Source organism: Haliotis cracherodii, unplaced genomic scaffold (assembly GCF_022045235.1).
Source record: "Haliotis cracherodii isolate W230 unplaced genomic scaffold, xgHalCrac1.p SCAF_27, whole genome shotgun sequence".
Lineage (NCBI taxonomy): Eukaryota > Metazoa > Mollusca > Gastropoda > Lepetellida > Haliotidae > Haliotis > Haliotis cracherodii.
The window spans coordinates 417,305-439,007 of record NW_027266283.1 but is presented as its reverse complement, the minus strand read 5'-3'; the positions used below and the strand labels follow the sequence as shown (position 1 = coordinate 439,007).

General features: G+C 38.8%; 1 protein-coding gene and 1 pseudogene across 2 annotated transcripts in view; both read left to right on the top strand.

Moving 5' to 3' along the window:
- Positions 1-12,206, top strand: part of LOC139473219 (uncharacterized) — a 28,348-nt gene extending 16,142 nt beyond the window's left edge. For both annotated transcript variants that reach the window (XM_071255745.1, XM_071255743.1), the window contains exons 2-4: positions 7,814-7,866; positions 9,973-10,014; positions 10,624-12,206. In XM_071255745.1, the coding sequence (XP_071111846.1) occupies positions 7,848-7,866; positions 9,973-10,014; positions 10,624-11,711 (1,149 nt within the window). In that variant the 5' untranslated portion in view covers positions 7,814-7,847 and the 3' untranslated portion in view covers positions 11,712-12,206. The remainder of the gene's footprint in view (positions 1-7,813; positions 7,867-9,972; positions 10,015-10,623) is intronic.
- LOC139473118 (serine/threonine-protein phosphatase 6 regulatory ankyrin repeat subunit A-like) overlaps positions 1-21,703 on the top strand; it is a 76,754-nt pseudogene that overhangs the window by 52,442 nt on the left and 2,609 nt on the right.

The following is a 21,703-nucleotide window of genomic DNA, read 5'->3' as shown; positions in this document are numbered from 1 at the left end:
GCCTCTTCAGTGCGCTTAACATACGATTAGTCATATTCACCAAACTAATTATCAAACACTTTGAGAATACGTTCATCGTCGCCCTCACCTGGTTCATTATTCTCTCCAAATTAGGCAATGATTGACTTCATGTCGTACAGGGCGACGATTGGATTATTTTATGATAAATGTATGCCAACTTACCTCAGGCGTCACACTTTTACCAAAGAAGTATATATCCATTTCAAAATGCATTCCACGATGTACATACTGCACCTTTGTTTTGTCATGACGAATGGCCTATGCGTAGATATGAAATTAATCTCCCTCCTTCTATTGTTCATTGCTGGTGATATTCATCCAAATCCCGGCCCAAAAGAATATAACACAACCAATGATATAGGCATATGCCACTTGAATATTAGAAGTATCCGGCATAAATTGACTAAAATCTACGATGATATCTGCGATTTCGATGTGTTATGCTTCACTGAATCTCACCTGGACGCCAACATTCAGTCAGCCGACCTGCTCCTTGATCTCTTCCATGAACCTCACAGGAGGGACAGGGATTGTTTCGGAGGTGGTATAATTGTATATTTTTCTAATTCACTTAGTGTCAAGCATAGAACAGACTTGGAAGTAATTAATTCTGAATCTATGTGGTTTCAAGTTTATTCACCACAGCACAGTTTTCTGCTTTGTGTCACCTATCGCGCACCCAACACCCCTACCGCATATTGGACTGTTCTTGAGCACATGATAGAAACTGCACTTGATGTTTCCCGCGATATCGTCCTTGTTGGTGACCTAAATGAAGATCTTTTCAATACGAATATCCACCATTTACGTGACATAATAACACGCAAGAACTTACGCAGTATTATAAATGAAGCAACACGAATTACAACACATTCAGCTAAACTTATTGACCCTATTTTAGTAAGTAATGATTGTAATTGTTCCTTATCTAGTGTACTAGATTTTAGTTCCGATGTATCGGATCACAGGGGAGTTTTCGTGTCTATTAATGTATATCTTGATATAAAAAAGTCATATAGCAGAAACGTATTGCTCTACAAACAAGCTAACTTTGCAAAAATGAAAATACAAATTAAGAATAAAAATTGGAACGAGTTTTTTAAAGAATGTCTGGACGTTAATGAAATGTGTGACAAATTCCACTCCCAACTAAAAAATTACATGCACGACTATATACCCAATAAGTGTGTAACTATTCGCCCAACGGACAAACCATGGTTCGATAATGACCTCAGAAGGGAGCGTCGCTCCAGAGACCGCTATCGAAAAAAGGCATTACGAACTGGTAAACTAAGCGATCTTGTCAACTACAAAAAGCAAAGAAACAAATTTAATAATATGAAAAAGATAGCCAAAGAAAAATACTATAGCAACATTAACGGCTTGTTGGAAACACATCTGAACTCAAACAGTACCAACTACTGGAAATTATTGAGATTCATCATCAAAAATGCTAATTCACCAGCATGTATCCCCCGTCTGTGTACCGACCTTAGTAAACCCACAGCATTTACCGATGTCGAAAAGGCTGATGTACTCAATAATTATTTTGTTTCTATTTGTGATGTTGATGACGGAAATCAACCGCTTCCGGATTTCAGTCAACGTTGTGAAACCTCTCTCTCGGATATCACAGTTACTGAATTTGAAATAAGCGATCTCATAAAGTCACTACCATGCAATAAATCAAGCGGACCAGATAATATAAACCCTAGACTCGTAAAACCCTTGGCTGACAGTATTGCCATCCCATTATGTATAATTTTCAATCGATCTTTAAAAGAAGCAATCTTTCCAGAAAACTGGAAACTTGCTCACGTCATGCCATTATACAAGAAAGGTGACAAAGCATTACCTTCAAACTACAGACCAATTAGCTTATTATCTATTCTTGGAAAACTACAGGAGAGATAACCTATGCCCATCGTATTTACATGACATGTTACCACCCAAAGTATCAACTTTTAGTAGATATGAGTTACGAAATCAGAATAATCTGAATTTGCCGCAAGCACGAACAGTTACATACCAACAATCATTTATACCTTCTTCAATCAAATTATGGAATGAGTTACCCCCTGAATACAGAAGTGCAACATCATTATCAAATTTTAAACATATGATTAAAACAACCATTACAGCTCCACCTCCATACTTCTCAATCGGCAACCGTAGAGCTAATATTTTACATACACGCCTAAGGCATTCTTGCAGTTCCCTAAATGCAGACCTCTTTAAAATAAATGTATCTGATACTTTGTCCTTGTCTTGTGGAAACCCATGTGAAAACAACATACACTTTTTTCTTGAATGTCCCAGAAATATCATGTTCGCTAACATTATAAAAGCTGGAACTACATGTACAATACAAAATATTCTCTACGGTGATGTATCCCTATCTGAAAGTCACAATAACCTCATCTTCAACAGTGTTCAAAAGTATATACTGTCGACTAATAGATTCGAGTAACCCTTTATCATTAATACAGAATATCGCTCTGCGACCATGTATTATTAATTACGCCACCAGTGAATAAACTGCATGCATGTATATGAATACATGTGTATCTCTACCTCCTTCTGTAAACATAATGTTTACAGGTATGTATATCCTGGTGTATGTGTGTAAATATGTGTATGTGTATGTATATATATGTATGCATGCGTATTCAAGGGTATATGTGTATGTATGTACATGTAGTGTGCGTATGTAAGTATATGTGTACATGTACATAAGTGTATGTATGATTGTGTAATTATATATGTAGTCTTGCATGTATGTTGGATTAATGTGTATATACAAGTAAACTGTGTCTATAGGCAATTCTTATGCATGTCTATGTTAATCTTGCAAACATTATGTTTATGTTCTTGTGTAAAAATATTTCTCTTTCTTACTATAAATGTAATATGTGCATGTGTATTTGAGTATGTGTATGTATGTATGAGTATGTATGATTGTGTGTATGCATGATTGTGTGTAAAATGTATGTATTTCTGTATACGTATGTTTATGTATGTGTGTATGTATATGTGTATATATATGTATAATCAATGTCTGTACATATAGAGTAGGGAAAGGGCCACCTAAGTTGGATAACTTTTGCCCAATCCCGTTGACCATATATGTCAATAAAATATGTTTAAAACAACCTCACTGCGCCATCATCTGCCGGCAAACGGGTTGTGGAAAAACAGATTTTATTCTAGATATTTTACAAAGTCATCATCGAGATGTTTTCGACCACATTATTATTCTGTGCCCGACTATAAACATTAATAAAACATACATATTGAGAGATTGGGTAATGAATGATCCCGGGGTGTACAAAGTTGATCCGGGCGATCGTTTACAAGACTGTTTATGAGTATGTCACGAAAAATACAAAGGAGAATCAACCCTTTTCAAAATAGATGACTGCAGTGCGAGTAAAGAACTTGCTAAAAAGAAAGATATGCTTATATATTCTCCGGGAGACAAACTCAGCATAGCATTTGGTACTTACTCAAAAATACAACTCTGTCCTGAAAGGTCTCAGAGAGCAGACCAAATGGGTAGCCCTGTTTCATTGCAAAGACCGAGATTCATTTGAGGAATGTCTACGCGAAAATGATGTTATTTATACCTAGCTCTAACAAGATAAGTCAGAAAACTGTTAGCAGAAATGAAGCATTGTAAACTCGTAGAAAAAAACAATCAACCAGCTGCTTATGCAATTGCTTAGCAAAAATATAGCAAATGTAATGTGGAATGTCTACGCGAAAATGATGTTATTTATACCTAGCTCGAACAAGATATGTCAGAAAACTGTTAGCAGAAATGAAGCATTGTAAACTCGTAGAAAAAAACAATCAACCAGCTGCTTATGCAATTGCTTAGCAAAAATATAGCAAATTTAGCAACTGCTGAGCAAAAATATAGCACATATAGCAACTGCTAAGCAAACATATAGCAACAATATATAAACAATATAGCAAAAATTATGATAAATTGAACATTAGCGGTTATTATGTATTGTAACATAAATGTAGGTATGTTCCCTGATCTGATTGGTTAAAAAGTGTTGTCGAATGAGCATAACATCGCTGAATTTTTGGGGTCTCATCACCGTGTATGTATACATTAATTAATGGAACTATTTTTGAAATCATCAACATGGAGGAACAGATGGAAATTTACCCTGACTTCCACATCGGAGATTTCGATGAAATATTGAGTGAATGGGGCGACGAGACATTTTCTGAGATAATACAAGAATTTGAAGGTAAATGAAATTTACCTTTTTCCATTAATTACAAAATCATAATCATAAATAATGTAATTTTCTTGGGCTTGGCCAAAGGAAAAAACAAAACAAAATCAATTTTTAACAGAGTAAAAAACATTTATTGCAACTCTATAATGACTTTCTTACATCCACCTAATTTTGTTCTTATTATAACCTACAAAAAGCTGTTGAAGCTGAAAACCATTCTGAGATGGCCCCCGAACTAGGAAATACAGCCAGCGTTTCCGTAGAGCCCAAAGTTCAAGCGTCCAGTCACCGCTTCGCGTCCCTTGATACAAAAGCAGTACAGGACATCGTGTATAGGAACCTCTCCAAATCTACTGGGAGTTAAAATATTTCGACGTAAGCCATTGAAACATAAAAGAATACATAAACAAATAAAAAAAAATTCCTACGCAGATTCGATCAACATCAGCGAGAGTTACCTCCCTTACACCATTGCCATAATAGCAATGTAAAGCGTGACCAATGTGTCATCGCAAAAATTGGCAATAATATAACGAGATTGACCAAAATCTTAACATAAATTAAATATTTCGTTTTATAAGATTTGAGATATGTTATACTAAATGGATATACGGAAATTTCATTTAAACACGACACCGTAATAATAACGAAATACTCCCACTTACCGTCACATTTGTACCCTGAACACGGCAATCTTTTCACTTCCAGAATGGCTTGGTTTCCGAGGTTTTGAACCCACGTTCGAAGAGCTTCCTGCTTTTCAACTGAATGAGCGACTGAGGTTCTTTTATGCCGAAGTCAGAAATGCTGAGGGAGAACTTTACTCAAAATCGAGTTTTGTTGGGTTGCGTGCTGCCATACACAGGCACATCAGGGGGCCGCCATTTGAGCGCAGCATAAACATTATCCAAGACCGGGAATTTCACACTGCAAACTGCCGTCACTTTACTGTCAAACGCAGGTATTGAATCGCGAGATTTGCAGAATTACCGGCCACAAATCCGATGAATCGTTGAAGTCGTATTCCATTGACTCGTGCTCGTCTCAAAAACGACATTATTCGAACATTTTTCAGAGACAGGAGCAGCTCGCTAACGAACGTAATTTGGTACCTGTCATAGATACAAATATCCTGCCACTGTCCACTGCTCCCGTGAGTAATTTCCAGGTTAATTCTTCTGCTAATTTCCACGGCCTCTCTCACATATGTTATTCCACTGTAACAGTAAACAACTTTTTCAATCCCAGCTAAGCTGCATGTCTGAAATTTCGCACGTTTGACGTCTCTTGTCACCACCTCAGTTTCAGGCGAGTTGACACTATCTTGTACAGGGGCCAAACAGTATGTACGTCTTTTCTAATTTTGATTATTTGTATTTCATAGTTACGCATAACTACAAATTACAAGTAAGATGAGGAACTGTGATAAAGAATTGAATTTGTGATATTTCCTGTTGTTTGTTTATTTTCTGAGAAATGAGCTTGAACATGTGACCACCCCTTTCGTAAAATGGACCCTCATTATTGGAGTACCTCGAAACCATTGATCGGTTTCGCGGCACCCCATATCATGCATCTTTTCGAAGGTGAGCACGAGGAGACGTATTACTAACGACAGTTTTGTTGTGTCATGCGCTCAGTAAATTAGTTCCTCCTAAATATCGATTTAATTAACGTTCATGTTACAATGTCGATAAATATTTCGTTTTGTAAGATTTGCGTGATGTTATGCTGAATGGATGTACGGAAATTTTTCATTTGAACACTCCGCCTTACGGCGTCGTGTTCAAATGAAATTTCCGTACATCCATTCAGCATAACATCACGCAAATCTTACAAAACGAAATATTTATCTCCTAAATAATGTGGCTTGAAATCCTCATTCTTTCGCAACAGTTTATTATTTCGGGCTGTATTGGATATGTCATTTTTTATTTTGTTAAACTTAAATATCTCCTTAGGTATTACATTATGGAATGCGACGAACTTACCAAACAAATGCTTAAAGAACCTGATCAACATGTAGATCAACATGTAGATCAACATGTAGAGTAACATGTAGATCAACATACATATAAACATAGAGAAAGACTCGCGGCTTTGGTAGCCGTTGGAAAATATTCCCAATATTTGGGGGAAAATGATACCACTGTAAAAATTGATAACATGACCGATGAAGAAATTACAAAACTGTATGTGCGTTACGAGTCTAGACTGGGAGCTACCATGACTAACACAATAGGTTCAGTTATGTTACAACTATACACAGTCGTAGCTAGTACGTTTCTTCCATCCCAGCAGAACATCGGCCGTATTTATGCGAATCTCTAGAGAACGACCCATTCATCGAACACGCTATAAGCGCAGTAAGCTGTGAGTTTTATCATAGATACGGGATGTAAATTCATACACATGGGCCAATCACAAAATTGTGGAAAAAGTTGTAATGCAGATTTATGTGGAATCCATGGTAGTCAATCTTGGCATGGCGTCGTAGTCTGTGGAGTCGAATAAAGCAAGTGGGAATGTGAACGTTTTGAAAGCCTAAGTGTAGGCTGTATGCTATCATCTCATTCACAGACCTGCATGCATCGCACGTCTTCCAACGTCGAAACATGTCAATGGGCAAGGTCCTCCACTCACAAGTGTCTGGGTTTGAATCTCATGTTAATATGATTTATGATTTGTTAGTTGTATTCATATTTCCAATACACAGTTTCTCTTTTGGGATAGTACATAAGTCAATAATGTTCTAGAGCTGATCAGGTCATTGTTACTTCCATCAGCGAACGAGAAACATGTCTTTTGTTTTTGTACGAGTGATTAACCTTGTTCCAAACATGCTTTAGAATGTATTTACAGTTATAAATATTATAGTTATAAATTCAAAGTGTTTGTTGGGCCACCTATATTAAACATTTGGACATTTGACTTAAAAAGTTTAATTTGGCATTACTGTCTAATTGTTCAAAACACCAAGCGGGTTGCATAGCATTTTGCGGGTTCGATTCCTGACATGGGTACAAAGTGTGAAGCCCATTTCTGGTGTCCCCCTGAATATTGCTAAAAGCGGCGTAAAACCATACTCACTCACTCACTATTTCCAAAGTGACTGTGGTCTTGTTCCTCTTTTGTATTGGGGTGAATGTCTTCTTCATACCTTAGTCATCAATATTCCATATTCATCACTGCAGTCTGTACATAACCATGTTTTGACCAAATAAACCAGTGATTGATGTAATGAGCAACGCCCCACGCAACCGGGTACGATGCACTCAACCAAGTCACCTTAGCCTGACAAGCACATATAGGTTTCTGCTGACCAGTTTTAGCCCTCCAGGAGTAAATTCAGTCGGTTTGCTGTTCGAATTCAATGAACATAATAAGTCAATAATTGATGTAAACAAATACATGTGTAAGTTGATACTATTCTGTTTGAAATATCGAACAGTTAGCTGTTGATCAATTTAAGGATAAAGCTCACCTGAAAAGCAAATGTATTTAAATTCATTACTGTAATATGAATTACATTTCAGGGCGCGGTGAGGTAAAACAACACAATGCACAAGAATGAATAGAGCGAATCATGGTAAGATTTTTGTAATAGACAAAATGGTTATTTGGTAGTAAAATTGACAAACAAAAGAACTCATATGTTCTTTTCAGTATTCATACTTGTAAATTTGTAACACGCATGAATCAACTAAAGGTTATTCTTTGCCATCAAACGGTTGCCAGCATGTGTCCATGTAGCCTTGTCGTGAGTCGATTACATCCAATTATCCATATGGCTTTACGGTAACACCTGTCTTGACTTGACTGCAACCTTTAATCAATATGGCCGACCGGTAGCACCTGTCGTGACTTGACTGCAACCTTTTATCCACATGGTCTTCCAGTAGCACCTGTCGTGAGATGACTGCAACATTTTGGTTGCGGTAGAACCTGTCGTTAGTTGACTGCTACATGTGTCCATATGGCCTACCGGTAGTACCTGTCGTGAGTTGACTGCCACCATGTGTCCATAAGGCCTTCCGGTAGTTCCTTTCGTGAGGTGACTGCCACCGTGTGTCCATAAGGCCTTCCGGTAGTACCTGTCGTGATTTGACTGCCACCATGTGTCCATAAGGCCTTCCGGTAGTACCTGTCGTGAGTTGACTGCCACCATGTGTCCATAAGGCCTTCCGGTAGTACCTGTCGTGAGGTGACTGCCACCGTGTGTCCATTAGGCCCTCCGGTAGTATCTGTCGTGAGTTGACTGCCACCATGTGTCCATATGGCCTTCCGGTAGCACCTGTCGTCAGTTGACTGCAACATTTTACCCATATGGCCTTGTTGTAGCACCTGTCGTTAGTTGACTGCTACCATGTGTCCATATGGCCTTCCGGTAGTACCTGTCGCGAGTTGACTGCCACCATGTGCCCATAAGGCCTTCCGGTAGTACCTTTCGTGAGGTGACTGCCACCATGTGTCCATATGGCCTTCCGGGAGCACCTGTCGTCAGTTGACTGCAACATTTTACCCATATGGCCTTGCTGTAGCACCTGTCGTTAGTTGACTGCTACCATGTGTCCATATGGCCTTCCGGTAGTACCTGTCGCGAGTTGACTGCCACCATGTGCCCATAAGGCCTTCCGGTACTACCTTTCGTGAGGTGACTGCCACCATGTGTCCATATGGCCTTCCGGTAGCACCTGTCGTCAGTTGACTGCCACAATTTACCCATATGGCCTTGCTGTAGCACCTGTCGTTAGTTGACTGCTACCATGTGTCCATATGGCCTTCCGGTAGTACCTGTCGCGAGTTGACTGACACCATGTGCCCATAAGGCCTTCCGGTAGTACCTTTTGTGAGGTGACTGCCACCATGTGTCCATATGGCCTTACGTTAGTACCTGTCGTGAGTTGACTGCCACCATGTTTTCCATAAGGGCCTCCGGTAGTATCTGTCGTGAGTTGACTGCCACGATGTGTCCATTAGGCCTTCCGGTAGTACCTGTCGTCAGTTGACTGCAATATTTTACGCATATGGCCGGCCTTGCGGTAGCACCTGCCGTTAGTTGACTGCTACCATGTGTCCATACGGCCTTCCGGTAGTACCTGTCGTGAGTTGACTACAACATTTTACCCATATGGCCTTGGGGTAGCACCTGTCGTTAGCTGACTGCCACCATGTGTCCATATGGCCTTTTGGTAGTACCTGTCGTCAGTTGACTGCTGCCATGTGTTCATATGTCTTTCCGGTAGCACTTATCGTGAGTTGACTGCCACCATGTGTCCATATGGCCTACCGGTAGTACCTGTCGTGAGTTGACTGCCACCATTTGTCCATATGTCTTTCCGGTAGCACTTGTGCGTTCCCTGCATCTGTTGGAAAACATAGTACATGGATGTTTCTATTTTCTACCCTTTGTCATAGTTACCAAATAAATATGTATTTTCGAGCTTGATGAATGCCAATGCATTGCCGCACATACCAGGCTTCTTCAGGTTAAACGTCCAAGAAAACAGGAACGTCACATTACCAATATGCGTGTTCTTGAGCTGGAAATGATTATGCACGGCTCCCTGGAAGTTTATTTGATCAAAGGATTATGATTGGCAACGTATTGACTTTGGTCATCTACTTATGAAATACAGCTAAACGGATTATTGTTCATGGCGATGTTTAAGTTGCACCTCTTGTTTGTTCACAGATGGCACGTACAACGTTAAGAGTGAAACAGAAGAGTGGACAGGTATTAACCCTTACAATCTTGGTTGTAGATGATATGTATGAATTATGTTAAGGTATGAATATGCCAGGAGTTGGTTCTACAAAACTTTTATTGTTTTGTGAGACATATAGTCTGGTTATTGTATTAAAAAGTAAATATGATCAAATAAAATGTGAAGTGATTACCACAAATATAGTGGATGAGAAAAACCGTCAAGTCTGGATTAGACAAAAGCATGAGTATACAATTTACATATTCGCTGTTAGATGATATGCAATGTGGAAGTCCTTACCACCAGATCGAATGTATTCGCCCCTTACCGCAAGCACTTGGATCGGTTCTGACAACTTATTCTTAATCTGGATCTACGTGTACATGTTTTTGTAATCACTAGTGTTCTATAATAATTTATTGTTTTAAACTGCTAATTAAATTTGCTATATGTTTCTGTCAGTTATATCATCTCCGTTTTATGATCAGGTTAAGGGCTAACATATTCAGGACTTCCCTCCCCTACAGGCCGCCTTGGTGGACAATGAAGTCCAATGGTGACTTCTAATTACTGCCTTGTGTACACGGTCATTTTCACATCATTTTAATCCTTTTAATCATGACAATATTATGTTGCAGTTGGATGCCAAGTCTGCGCGTCAATAGGACACAGGTACGAAGACGAACACAAGGGAGGTCGTCAGCACGCTAAGATACAACTACATGCAGAATACAAGATCATAAGGGGAAAGAAAAGCAAAGAAAAGTCATCAGTTCTGGGAAAAGTAGCAAAAGCAGTGTCAGCTTTACGTAACAGTGGCGGGGGAGTGTTGCTGGTACACTTGGAGGGGATATCATCAGAAGATAAGTGTCTCGAATACTTTGATGAATTTGTAGTCAATACATTCACAAACTTACTTGAAGGTGGTGAACTGTATACTGACTCATATGAACGTTATTTCCTCAGCGAGAAACCGAAATTCACAGACACGTGTGACTTTCTTGTAGTTGACGTTAACAAAACAGCTGGTGTAGCAACAGTTGATTTCAACACTAAGGCAAACAATGATAATGAGAACCTGGTAATAACATCACTGAACCTTTTGGAAGTATTGAATAAAACAGAAACAAGTGCAAAGAACCAAGCTTCTCTTAGGAACCTGCCAGATAATGTGAAAACGTTTCATGAGAATCGACAAATACAGTTGAAAGCATTTAAAGACAACACTGAAGAGATTCAGCGGAAACAAGCTGATGTGGGAAAATTGACTGATCATATCTGGCACACTCTTAAGCTGAAAGACAATATAACTTCTATGTCAAAGCTGGTTCAAGGCGGGTCATACTACTTGGGTGTTAACGAAAAGAAAGTTGTCACCGATAGAGGTTATCAAACAAAGGTTGCAGACATTGTTGGTTTCAAACTACACGTGAGTCAGGCATCCTTGATAGGGAGTATCTACAGGAAGGTTGAGACTGATCTGTCTATATTGACAAAGCAGGGCAAGTTTACAGACGCTCCGAGAAACCTGATAAACATAGAATTCTACCCTATCCAACAATCTGAGCTATTTGTTTTGGAAGTAGCTATTCGATATTGCGATGGAGTTGTGTTTTATGATAGAGATGGGCCGAGATCCTACATTCTTGATGAAAAACTCAACACGGTAAGACGAATGAACAATGTTGAATGGCTTGAGAAATTCCGTAGCACTCATACATTCTAACTTGAAAGGAGCATATATTTAATAGTATATCATATTATGGAAAACATGCTGTTCAGTATTCATCAGCTGTAGTCAGGCAGCACCACCAGCTATAATCAAGTAGCACCATCAGCTGTACTGAAGTAGCACCATCAGCTGTACTCAAGTAGCACCATCAGCTGTACTCAAGTAGCACCATCAGCTGTACTCAAGTAGCACCATCAGCTGTACACAAGTAGCACCATCAGCTGTACTCGACTAGCACCATCAGTTGTACTCAGGTAGCACCATCAGCTGTACTCAAGTAGCACCATCAGCTGTACTCAAGTGGCACCATCAGCTGTACTCGACTAGCACCATCAGCTGTACTCAGGTAGCACCATCAGCTGTACTCAAGTAGCAGCATTAGCTGTACTCAAGTAGCAATATCAGCTGTACTCAAGTAGCACCACCAGCTGTACTCAAACAGCATCACCACCAGCTGTACTCAAGTAGCACAATCAGCTGTACTCAAGTAGCACCATCAGCTGTACTCACGCAATACCATGTCCGACAGCAGTAGTGACACCTCAGTCGGGTCCAGCCTATACCAGTCTAACGAGGAAGCAATGACATACGTCATGGTTGGAGAAGACACAAATACAGGTAGGAAATTAATTGTCAATCCTATGAATCATGTCGCCCATGCGGCCACAAAATGGTGGGGGCTGGATAGTTGCTCACATTTTTGATCAGCTGTTTTTTTTATTAAATTACTTTTGCTTTGTAAATAATTATTTTAAACGGAAGCAGATTTTCGTACGATCCTATAGTGTTTATGATATAAAATGGAGCAATCAGTTGCTGATCGGGGACCAACAATGTTGCACACCTCAGCCGATGTCAGGTCATATGACAATTTATGTAGAACTTCCATTTGATGCATTTTAGGACTCTTTTAGGACCTGAAAGAGATAAGGCGTTTAGGGAACAGCCAATCAATTCACATTCAATCACACTATAATATGATTTAGATCAAAATATAATCATCGCACAGTTGACACAATATCACACAATATATGTGGCTTATCCATTTGACAAGCTTATACACATCGAGACAGTTCATGGTATACAATTCCTATTTGTATGTGTTACCTACTGGCAGGGGCATACCCAAGAGTTTGCCATGACACATATGGAAGATTTCTAACAAGTGGTTTTTTTCTCTAATATTGGAAATATCAATCGTGTTATCATTACAAAGTTGTTATTTTCCTTATTAATAAGCACAAGTGGTGTGTCATTTCCACCCTGAACCTTTCCCAAATAAGAAACAAATATGCCAAAATTGTCCAAACCTTATGGTGACTAAAGGTGATATATTTCTTGGCAATGTGAAGCCAAACAAATAATGCCATATCTTCTTTGGGGAAAACTGTTCGCCGAGAAATAAGTTCCTGGAAATCTTCGATATGCGTTTTAGAATATCTGAAACCATATGACGGTAGTTACAACAAAAATGGGTGTTGTATTTCATTATACAGGTGGTGTAATTTTCACTTGTGGAACGACTGATATATCCTAACAGTATATTTTAGTCGGTGTGGCTGTCACTTTTGATGAAAATTTAGGAGTCGTTTGACTGGAACTGAAGGTATAACAAGATTAGTTACACATACAAAACCAGCAAACACATTCGCAAGCTGGGATGTTATTGTGTTCAATGTAATGTAAATGTTAATGTCTTGAATAAATATAAATTAAAAGTACAGACGTTGAACGTGTCCTTTAATTCGACCAGACGCGAATCTTCCAGGCACCGCTTTCACATAAATCAAATACTAAAGTAATATTTCAAAACAAACAAATAATTATATTTATGAATAATGGATATGTATTTGTTCATGATAATGTGCTTATTTCACACCCTGTCGTCTCGGATTTATTCAATGAAAGGTGCGAAAACCAACCTCTCTTTCATATGTATAATCGTATAAGTTTCGACCCTCGGTGTACATTTTTTATAATTATATACTTACATACTTTATATATCACAATTCTTCAACAAAAAAATAACCGGTTTAAAATATCCCGTGATTACAATATTCAAAAAGGGGTGAAACAACTGACTATATTGTGTAAAACACACAACCAGAAAATCGTTAAATAAATCTGTACTTCAGATTCAGATTTTACAGTGTTTCTCCTATTTCGAGATATCCATCGTCTACAAGTTGCATACATTGGCAAATTTCATATGCATGGAAATTGAATCGTAGTAATGATTATGGAATTGATAGAAACATTTAACATTGATTTTGTAAATTGAAAATTACTATCCGCAATTAGTTATCTGCATTTCTGACCAGTTCTCTTGGTTACAATGAAAAACTTTAAAAGCAAAAAACAATACGCAGGTTGTAAGATTGTTTCTGATTACTTACATGATACATTTATGTTGATACGATTCCTGAATAAACGAAATTCCTCCTCTGAAAATCCATCGTACTAATGACAGTGATGACGCCATTGAGTGAAAGTCGGTCACCAGAAGTGATGACATATGTAAACATTGTTGTACGATGAGAACAAAATAAGGGGTAGTGGGTATCATCAAGAAATATCTTCTGATGTATGTGGTATTGGCAAATAGCAATAATCTGATCATACCTGCTGGTGAGTAAGCGATCAGATCTAATGGGTTCAAACAGCTGGTTTACTGAGATGGTGGAGCACTAAGTCTTTAAGACGTCGGGGGTCAAATTCAAAATTGCCTTTTGCAGCCAACGGCACGTGTAAAACCATTTCTGTTGGCCAGACATGCACGAATTCTTCGAGCCATGCTTCTGACGAGTCGATCAATGTCAGCTTGACTCATGTTGTTCCATTCATCAGTAAGAGAAACACCAAGTTCATTGATACTGGTACGATTATCCTGATAATTCCACACAAAGGGAGGTTATTCGCATCTTTCATTGTTTATTCTGAGACGAAATAAAGAGAAACAACTACTATGTCATGAACAAATATATGCCCAATATTGATATGATATTCTGACTGCAGTGGTATATATGTTGGTAATCTCCCAGAAGATTTCCCCACCTTATTACATGGTAGATGCTGCCGATAGCATGTGTAGATTAAATCAACATATTGATATGTTATGTACTACGTTTTACAATAATTATGGCATGAAAGTGAAAAGACAAAAGATTAAGATCATGAAATCCAGAAGAGGTCGGCAACTTAAAACAACTGAAAAATGGAACTATGACGGACATATTTTGGAAACACTATCTGAATATATACATAGAGAATACTACATTTATTCTTGTTAGATATCTTTTTTATGAAACGAGTGGTTTTCGCTCGGTCAGATACCATAGAAAGTTCACGAGTTTCGTAAAAATGGTATCTAAAGAGAATGAGTGTGGTATTTTATTTATTACCCACGTCAAAATATGTATTTAAGTGTAAATACATAAAAAACTTTCTTTCGTTGACAGACCAAACTAAAACCGATTGCAACTCTGGTCGCACGTGAATATTGATATATGCCCATATATAGGCATTGTTAATATTTCTATGCATACGCATTAACAACATGTTTCTGCTGTTTCTGTTTGTGCAAAAATGATGGCATCAACGCTCAAGATCTTATTTAAAGATTTATTCAACTAATGGTTATTCAAGTGCATTGTTGTTGGTGCGCATGACAACTGTCGAACAAATTTAAAAGTCATTTAGCGCTGTGCTTTGAATCTTGGAATAACACTCGGTCCTTCGCACCGACGGGGTCCTGGCTGTGCGGTCAAAATGGTTCGATTTCCTTGATCTACCAGCTGAATTTATATCCTGTCGTCACCATTTTGGAAGAGGGAAATCAGAGTGCTCGCCAAAAGACGTTTATGTCGGCTTACATGTCAGTAACAGTTTCGAACGAAGGGCAAGGTCCCCATCGGAATAAGAAAAGACAACCGTCATCTACTCACAGCATTTTGCGCTTAAAAATAATAGGGAACGTTATTTTCTCATTTGTGATGTTTGGGCCACACAAAAAACAGAAGTCAGGTACACTTCCATGGAGTTTTTGAATGATTTGTATCGGAACTGTTCACTTTGAGTGATCGTAAAGTCGTGTATGTTCATTCATGAACGAACACCTTCGGAAGCCATGTCATAAATACGCTTCGAATGGGGGCACTGATGGCACAACCGGGGCATCCAATGTAAGTCTAGATATCTGACCAGGTACTTTAAACTGATTTCATTTCACCAGGCTTTACCGTCTAAGTTCAATCAAATTGAAAGTCGCGAAAGTAGTCGGGTGCGTCACGCTCATAGGGAACCCTCGATCTATCGGTAGTCGTTCATTGCATATGGATATGGCTGGCTTATATAATGTCTGTAGTAGCTCTGTGTTTAAATAATAAAGAATGCAAAGCTAATTTGATGCGTGTGACGACGATCTTGTTTGGTTAAGTAAAGTGTGTGTCAATGTCTCCCGCTTTCTTGAGATTACTTCCGTTCTGCCTAGTTGTAAAAATGAATGACGTCTCGTGACTTTTTTATGAATGCAAAAAGTAATTCCGGTGAGACTAAGGTCACGGTTATCCAATCAAAACGAATAAAACGACGTCAACCTTGTACGACACACGTGTGACGTACGGATTTAGTATCTTACCGTCTGTATCTTCACCACGTCGGTAATAAATCTTGGTATCTATGTCACAGCTACATGTACACTGAGATGGGGGAAAACCTGTCTCCACTTATCACAAGCTGAGAAAGTTACTCTTCATCTTTTAAGGTGTATTAAGCGTTATTAGCACAATGTAAATATATCAATGTTGGTGTTTGACAGAATGATCGCACCTATTGTAATCTACGCCTCAGAAGTTTGACGATATCATTATGTAACGTGTTTTTAAACGGTGCAGTTATAGGAGGGTAGATCTACCCGTTATTTCTACTGTATGTTATGAAAATGCATATCCTACTGGAAAAAACTGTTGTCCATGCAAAGCCATAGGTACCACGAACTTCGATAAACTATGATGCCGGAAGGCAAACAGGGGTCGGATTTGTTATAAATATTTAGTTTGAACATAGGTATGGATTCGTGTGGTTACATCTGGGTGTCGGGAAGGCGCAAATACGTTTAGTTTCTTTTGCTCAACGATTGAAAGATGTATCAAGTCAACATTGGTTTTGTATTATATATGGGAAAGTAAATATAAGAAATGTATGAACTGTGTAAATGTGTGTTACAAACAGAACAGTAGCGACTAAATATTAAGAGTCAGTTTTGTTTGTTTGTTGTTTAACGTCGCACTCAGCAATATTCAAGCCATATGACGGCGGTCTGTAAATAATCGAATCTGGACCAGACAATCCAGTGATTGACATCATGAGCATTGATCCACGCAAGTAGGATACGATGACATGCATCAACCAAGTTTTCTTTGTGCATGTTTATACCTCTCTGCCTTCTTTTGACGTCATAATATAAACTCGATTTCCCTCATTCATGTATCGAATATAAAACGTTATAAATACCCTTACAAATGTATTTTATATATCACAATGTCATTAAAATGTTAGGCAGTATTTTGTTCGTTTATAGTTTAAATGAAGCTGTCAAATAAACCTTTTGTGGCACAGTACTTGTTTCGATGTATGAGTAAAAGTGGCAAAAGATTGCTGTGTTTTTACGCATAACAAAATTTCAGTCTGTTTTTTAGATCAATCTTATATTTGCAATGATTGTACACACTCTGATAGGGAATGTAATATTCTAATTGTATAGATAGAGATAGATGCAGTGCCGCGCGACCACACTTCTCGCACAACGTTTACCTTTTCATCTCGGCATCAAGCGGGTTAAGCTGCAACTGTATGTGGCTAGTGATATCAGTGATGTACCACATAACCTTGATTAACCTCTACAATTACTTACAGTTTCAGGAGACACATTAATGACAGTAACGCGGTAAGGCAATAGTTATAGACAGATGAAGATCTGCTGCTCGAACAAGCTTTAAATGTGAATAATATTAATGAAACACACTCTGTATCTTCAGCACATCTTGCTTCCATATAATGGTTATATAAATATCACCAAATATATGCAAACAGTTTGGATGTTTTTCATCACAGGTAAGACTTGAAGAGCAGGATAACAATGCAAGCCTTGACGGAGCAGGATTTTCAACAGACACACTTCAAGGTGCGAACGTTTCCATCATAAGTGTTTTGATAATAAATCATCTTAATAAGTTACGAGGTTACTTGTCACTATAGAATAACCACATACCACTCATAATTAGGATTCAGTATTTACGACTGGAAAATCCAATCTTGGCAGCTAAAAAAAGTTTACGTTAGACTCAGATACTCTGAAGCGACAAAGGCCAGATCTAACCTTCCTCCTACATCCCAAGTAATGGGTTTGTACTCCGTCAAAAAATCCAATACCCACATACAAACTAAATCCGCTGCACCTGTTGACAAGTGACGCTGAAGGTGTCGTAGACCACAGAAATATATCTAGGTACCTTTATGTATACCGAAATGAACGCTGAGCGAATTCGTGGGACCAACTGTAGAGCAGGATATGCTTTCTTTTCGTGAACACTTGCTATCATCACTATTTGATAGTGATTCGTTGTACTTGCTCATGATATTGTCGAAATCGTAATTGGACTCGTTGATCACTTAGAAGTTAGAGAGTGTTAAAAATAACATCAACATGGCTTGACTTTTGCCGCTACCCTATCCCGTACTGTGAGGTAATGTCTAAAGCGTCACAATGTTTAGACTTCCCATCTGTAGAACTATATGACATCGTAATAGTGGTTTGCACTTTAGAAGTCCACGTCCTGCAAAACGTTCATACAGTTAAATGAGTTAGTGTTCGTAAAGGGAAAGGTATGATGGTTTCTGAAATTTGAAATATCGTGGAACATTTAGAGAAGCTGATTTCTTTCTGGGAATGTTACTTACAAATTCAGGAACATTTAGTGATCAAGTGGGGCCTGTTTCAGGCTTGACGGCGAAGGAACTGCAAAGCGTTATTTCGCCACTTTAAACATAAAAGATCAGTATTTGAAATTGGCAAACTGGTAAGTTTGCCAAAGGAGTAAAAAATCTGAAAACATCTCATCTGTTGCGCGGTTATCAGAAAGATCATGGTCTTACATATAATCGATACTTATAAAACGACCAATCAAAATGCAGGAATCGCTTTTTGTCATGTTAGAATATTACAGAAATTTTTCATGGAATTACCATTTTTTCTCAGGTCGCAACGTCAGGCTTGAGGAAGAAAACATTCAACTGAAAAAGGTAGCTGTTGATCAGAAATACAATGATAAGGTGACTTCAGGTGAAATAGGGTTTAATGTTGCGTTCGAGATTATTTCAAACATATATCGACGTGAATGAATGTGTTTGTGGACGCTCATACTGGTCTCGACTTGTGTCCGGTTTTATTGTGTCGAGACAATGCCAATCGCTAGCAGAGTTGCAAGTATTATCTTTTCCCTTGCTGGTGGCAGCACGTTGGCAGGGTCTAGACCACCAACCCCCCGCTCTCCAGTCAGATACTGTACTCCCCAGGGAGGCAGTAATAAAACGTTATACTTGCTATGAAATCACAGAAAACGTATACATGAAATAAAAACAACATATTGTTCAAACAGTTTTAAAACAATACTGAAAAAATCAAAATACTTAAAAACGACCGAGAGAGAAATCAGTTCAACAATCTTTTATTGAAAATATAGAAAATATTTTGAACAATAAAGATAAACTTCTATAAATGAGTTCAATATTTTAAAAGAATGAATTTCAGTTCCTGTGAACCAAGCTGATGGTAACCTAATCCACCCATCTGAAAGTAAATAGCAGGACCCTAGTTCTGATACTGTCATAGCAGAGTAATATGTCAACAAAACATGCGACCCGCGAAGATCCGGGTTGAAATAGGTCTTCAGCAACCCATGCTTGTCGTAAAAGGCGGCTATGCTTGTTGTAAGAGGCGATTAACGGGATCGGACATACTCGCTGGCTTGGTTGATGCATGTGATCGTGTCCCAATTGTGTCGATCGATGCTCATGTTATCAATCACTGGATTGTCTGGTCCAGACTCGATTATTTACAGACCGCTGTCATAAAGCTGGAATTTTGCTATTGCTGGAGTACGGCGTTAAACAAAAAACAAACAAACAAACAACAAAACATGCAAATATTCCATATTGTGAACATATTTCTTCTCAATCAATATGCTAAATTCTTAACATCATATTTTCTGAATAGTTGATTTCAAAGCAATAGCTGTTCTTGGTAAATCATTTAATTTTATTTTGTATTATCAAATAGAGATGGGCTGATTCTTCCAACAGTTTATGGAGCCGACTATTGGAAATTCTGGTATGACCTGAGGATTTGGTTTTAAAAAGTAATCTCTTATCGAAAACACTCGGAAAAAGTGTTCTAGGGTTTTACTGGATATGCTTGATCTTCTGCATAAAATGAGCTGTTTGTAAAAATAATTGTTTGGCTTCTTTCGAACTTGGATGTTACCCACTTTTCCACATTTCTCACATTTATATTGACTCCTGCTTATGCACTTTTGCATCCGTAGAGAATAGAGGAGCTGGAGCACTTCGACCGACTGTCTCTAGTTTCTGGGGACAGTGGCTATAAGAGTGAAACAAGCAGTCTGGCATCCTGGGGCAGGGGTCCAAGAGGTCACCAGGATAAAGCGGGCAATTTTTACACAATAAAAGACAATCTTAAGAGGGTTTTCACTCTTGGACGGACAAATCAGAAAGGTAAGTGAATGTCTGAGGTTAATATTATTACCACCACTTGTATCACCATTCAAGCGATATGACAGAAGAACCACAACATGGGCTCCTGGGGAATTAAACCCGAGGCTTCAGTATGACGAGAACAAGCTTCAACAAGTTGGCTACCCGGCCGCTCCATCTGTGACCACCAGAGAAAATATGTAGTGCATAATATACTACCATACTACATATTCGGAATGGTGATACTTACTGTGACCATGGCACCATAGTGTGCCTTTAAAGTACAACTATGCATATCATTCCCTGGAGAGCCGTTTGTTGTATTTCAAACAAACAACACAGTACAGGAGCGGCACAACACTGGTGGAGGTGCTAGGAGACAATAGGACTAAACTGGCAATACATAAGAAGGCGATACTGAACTATCACCTTGTGTTAATAATCAGGAGGAGACACAGGATTGTCTTACACTAAATAGGCATTGATATGCCATGTAGAATGTAACTTCGGTATGAAAGGGGAGCTTATCTATGGGATGGCGGTGAGACGTAAACTGTGAAACACGGACTACACTGGGCGCTTATCTATTTTATTTTATGCATTGCAGTTGAAGTTGCTCGCCATACTTCAGCCCTGTTAGTTGGAAATGAAGGTGAGCAAAAGATGCTACACAGATGTTGGCTGAACTAGGTCAAGGAAAAGCTGGGATAACTAAATGGGCATTCAAAATCATCATGTATAATTTTGCTTCACTTGATAGGGGGAGGTAATCTTCACTATTTAGATTGTCGGTGACAGGGGTGAAAGTACTTTATTGGGAGCAGGTCCCCAGTGTGAGGTAAGATATCCCTGGGTAACATTGGACCGTCTTACTATGTGGTCAGCTGATGTACAGGGGAGACGTGAAAGAGGACGTAGGTCACTGAGGTTGCACAGGGAGGTAAGTGTATATGGTGCGGAGCGAGCGACACTCGGGGCTAATGGAATACAGTGGGATCTGATCCACAGGGTAGAGGATCTACAAGTCGGAAGGCTACACCGCCGCCCACAAGAGTCAGTGAGTAAGTGAGTTGGGTTTAACGCCGCTTTTAACATTATTCCAGCTATATCACTGCGTGTCAGCTTAAGTGGGAGGAAAGCTCGAAGTGATGCAGGTCTCTGACGTTTACCACTTCGGTGAAACCCACGAGCACGGATATGGTGCTGACAAACCTAGG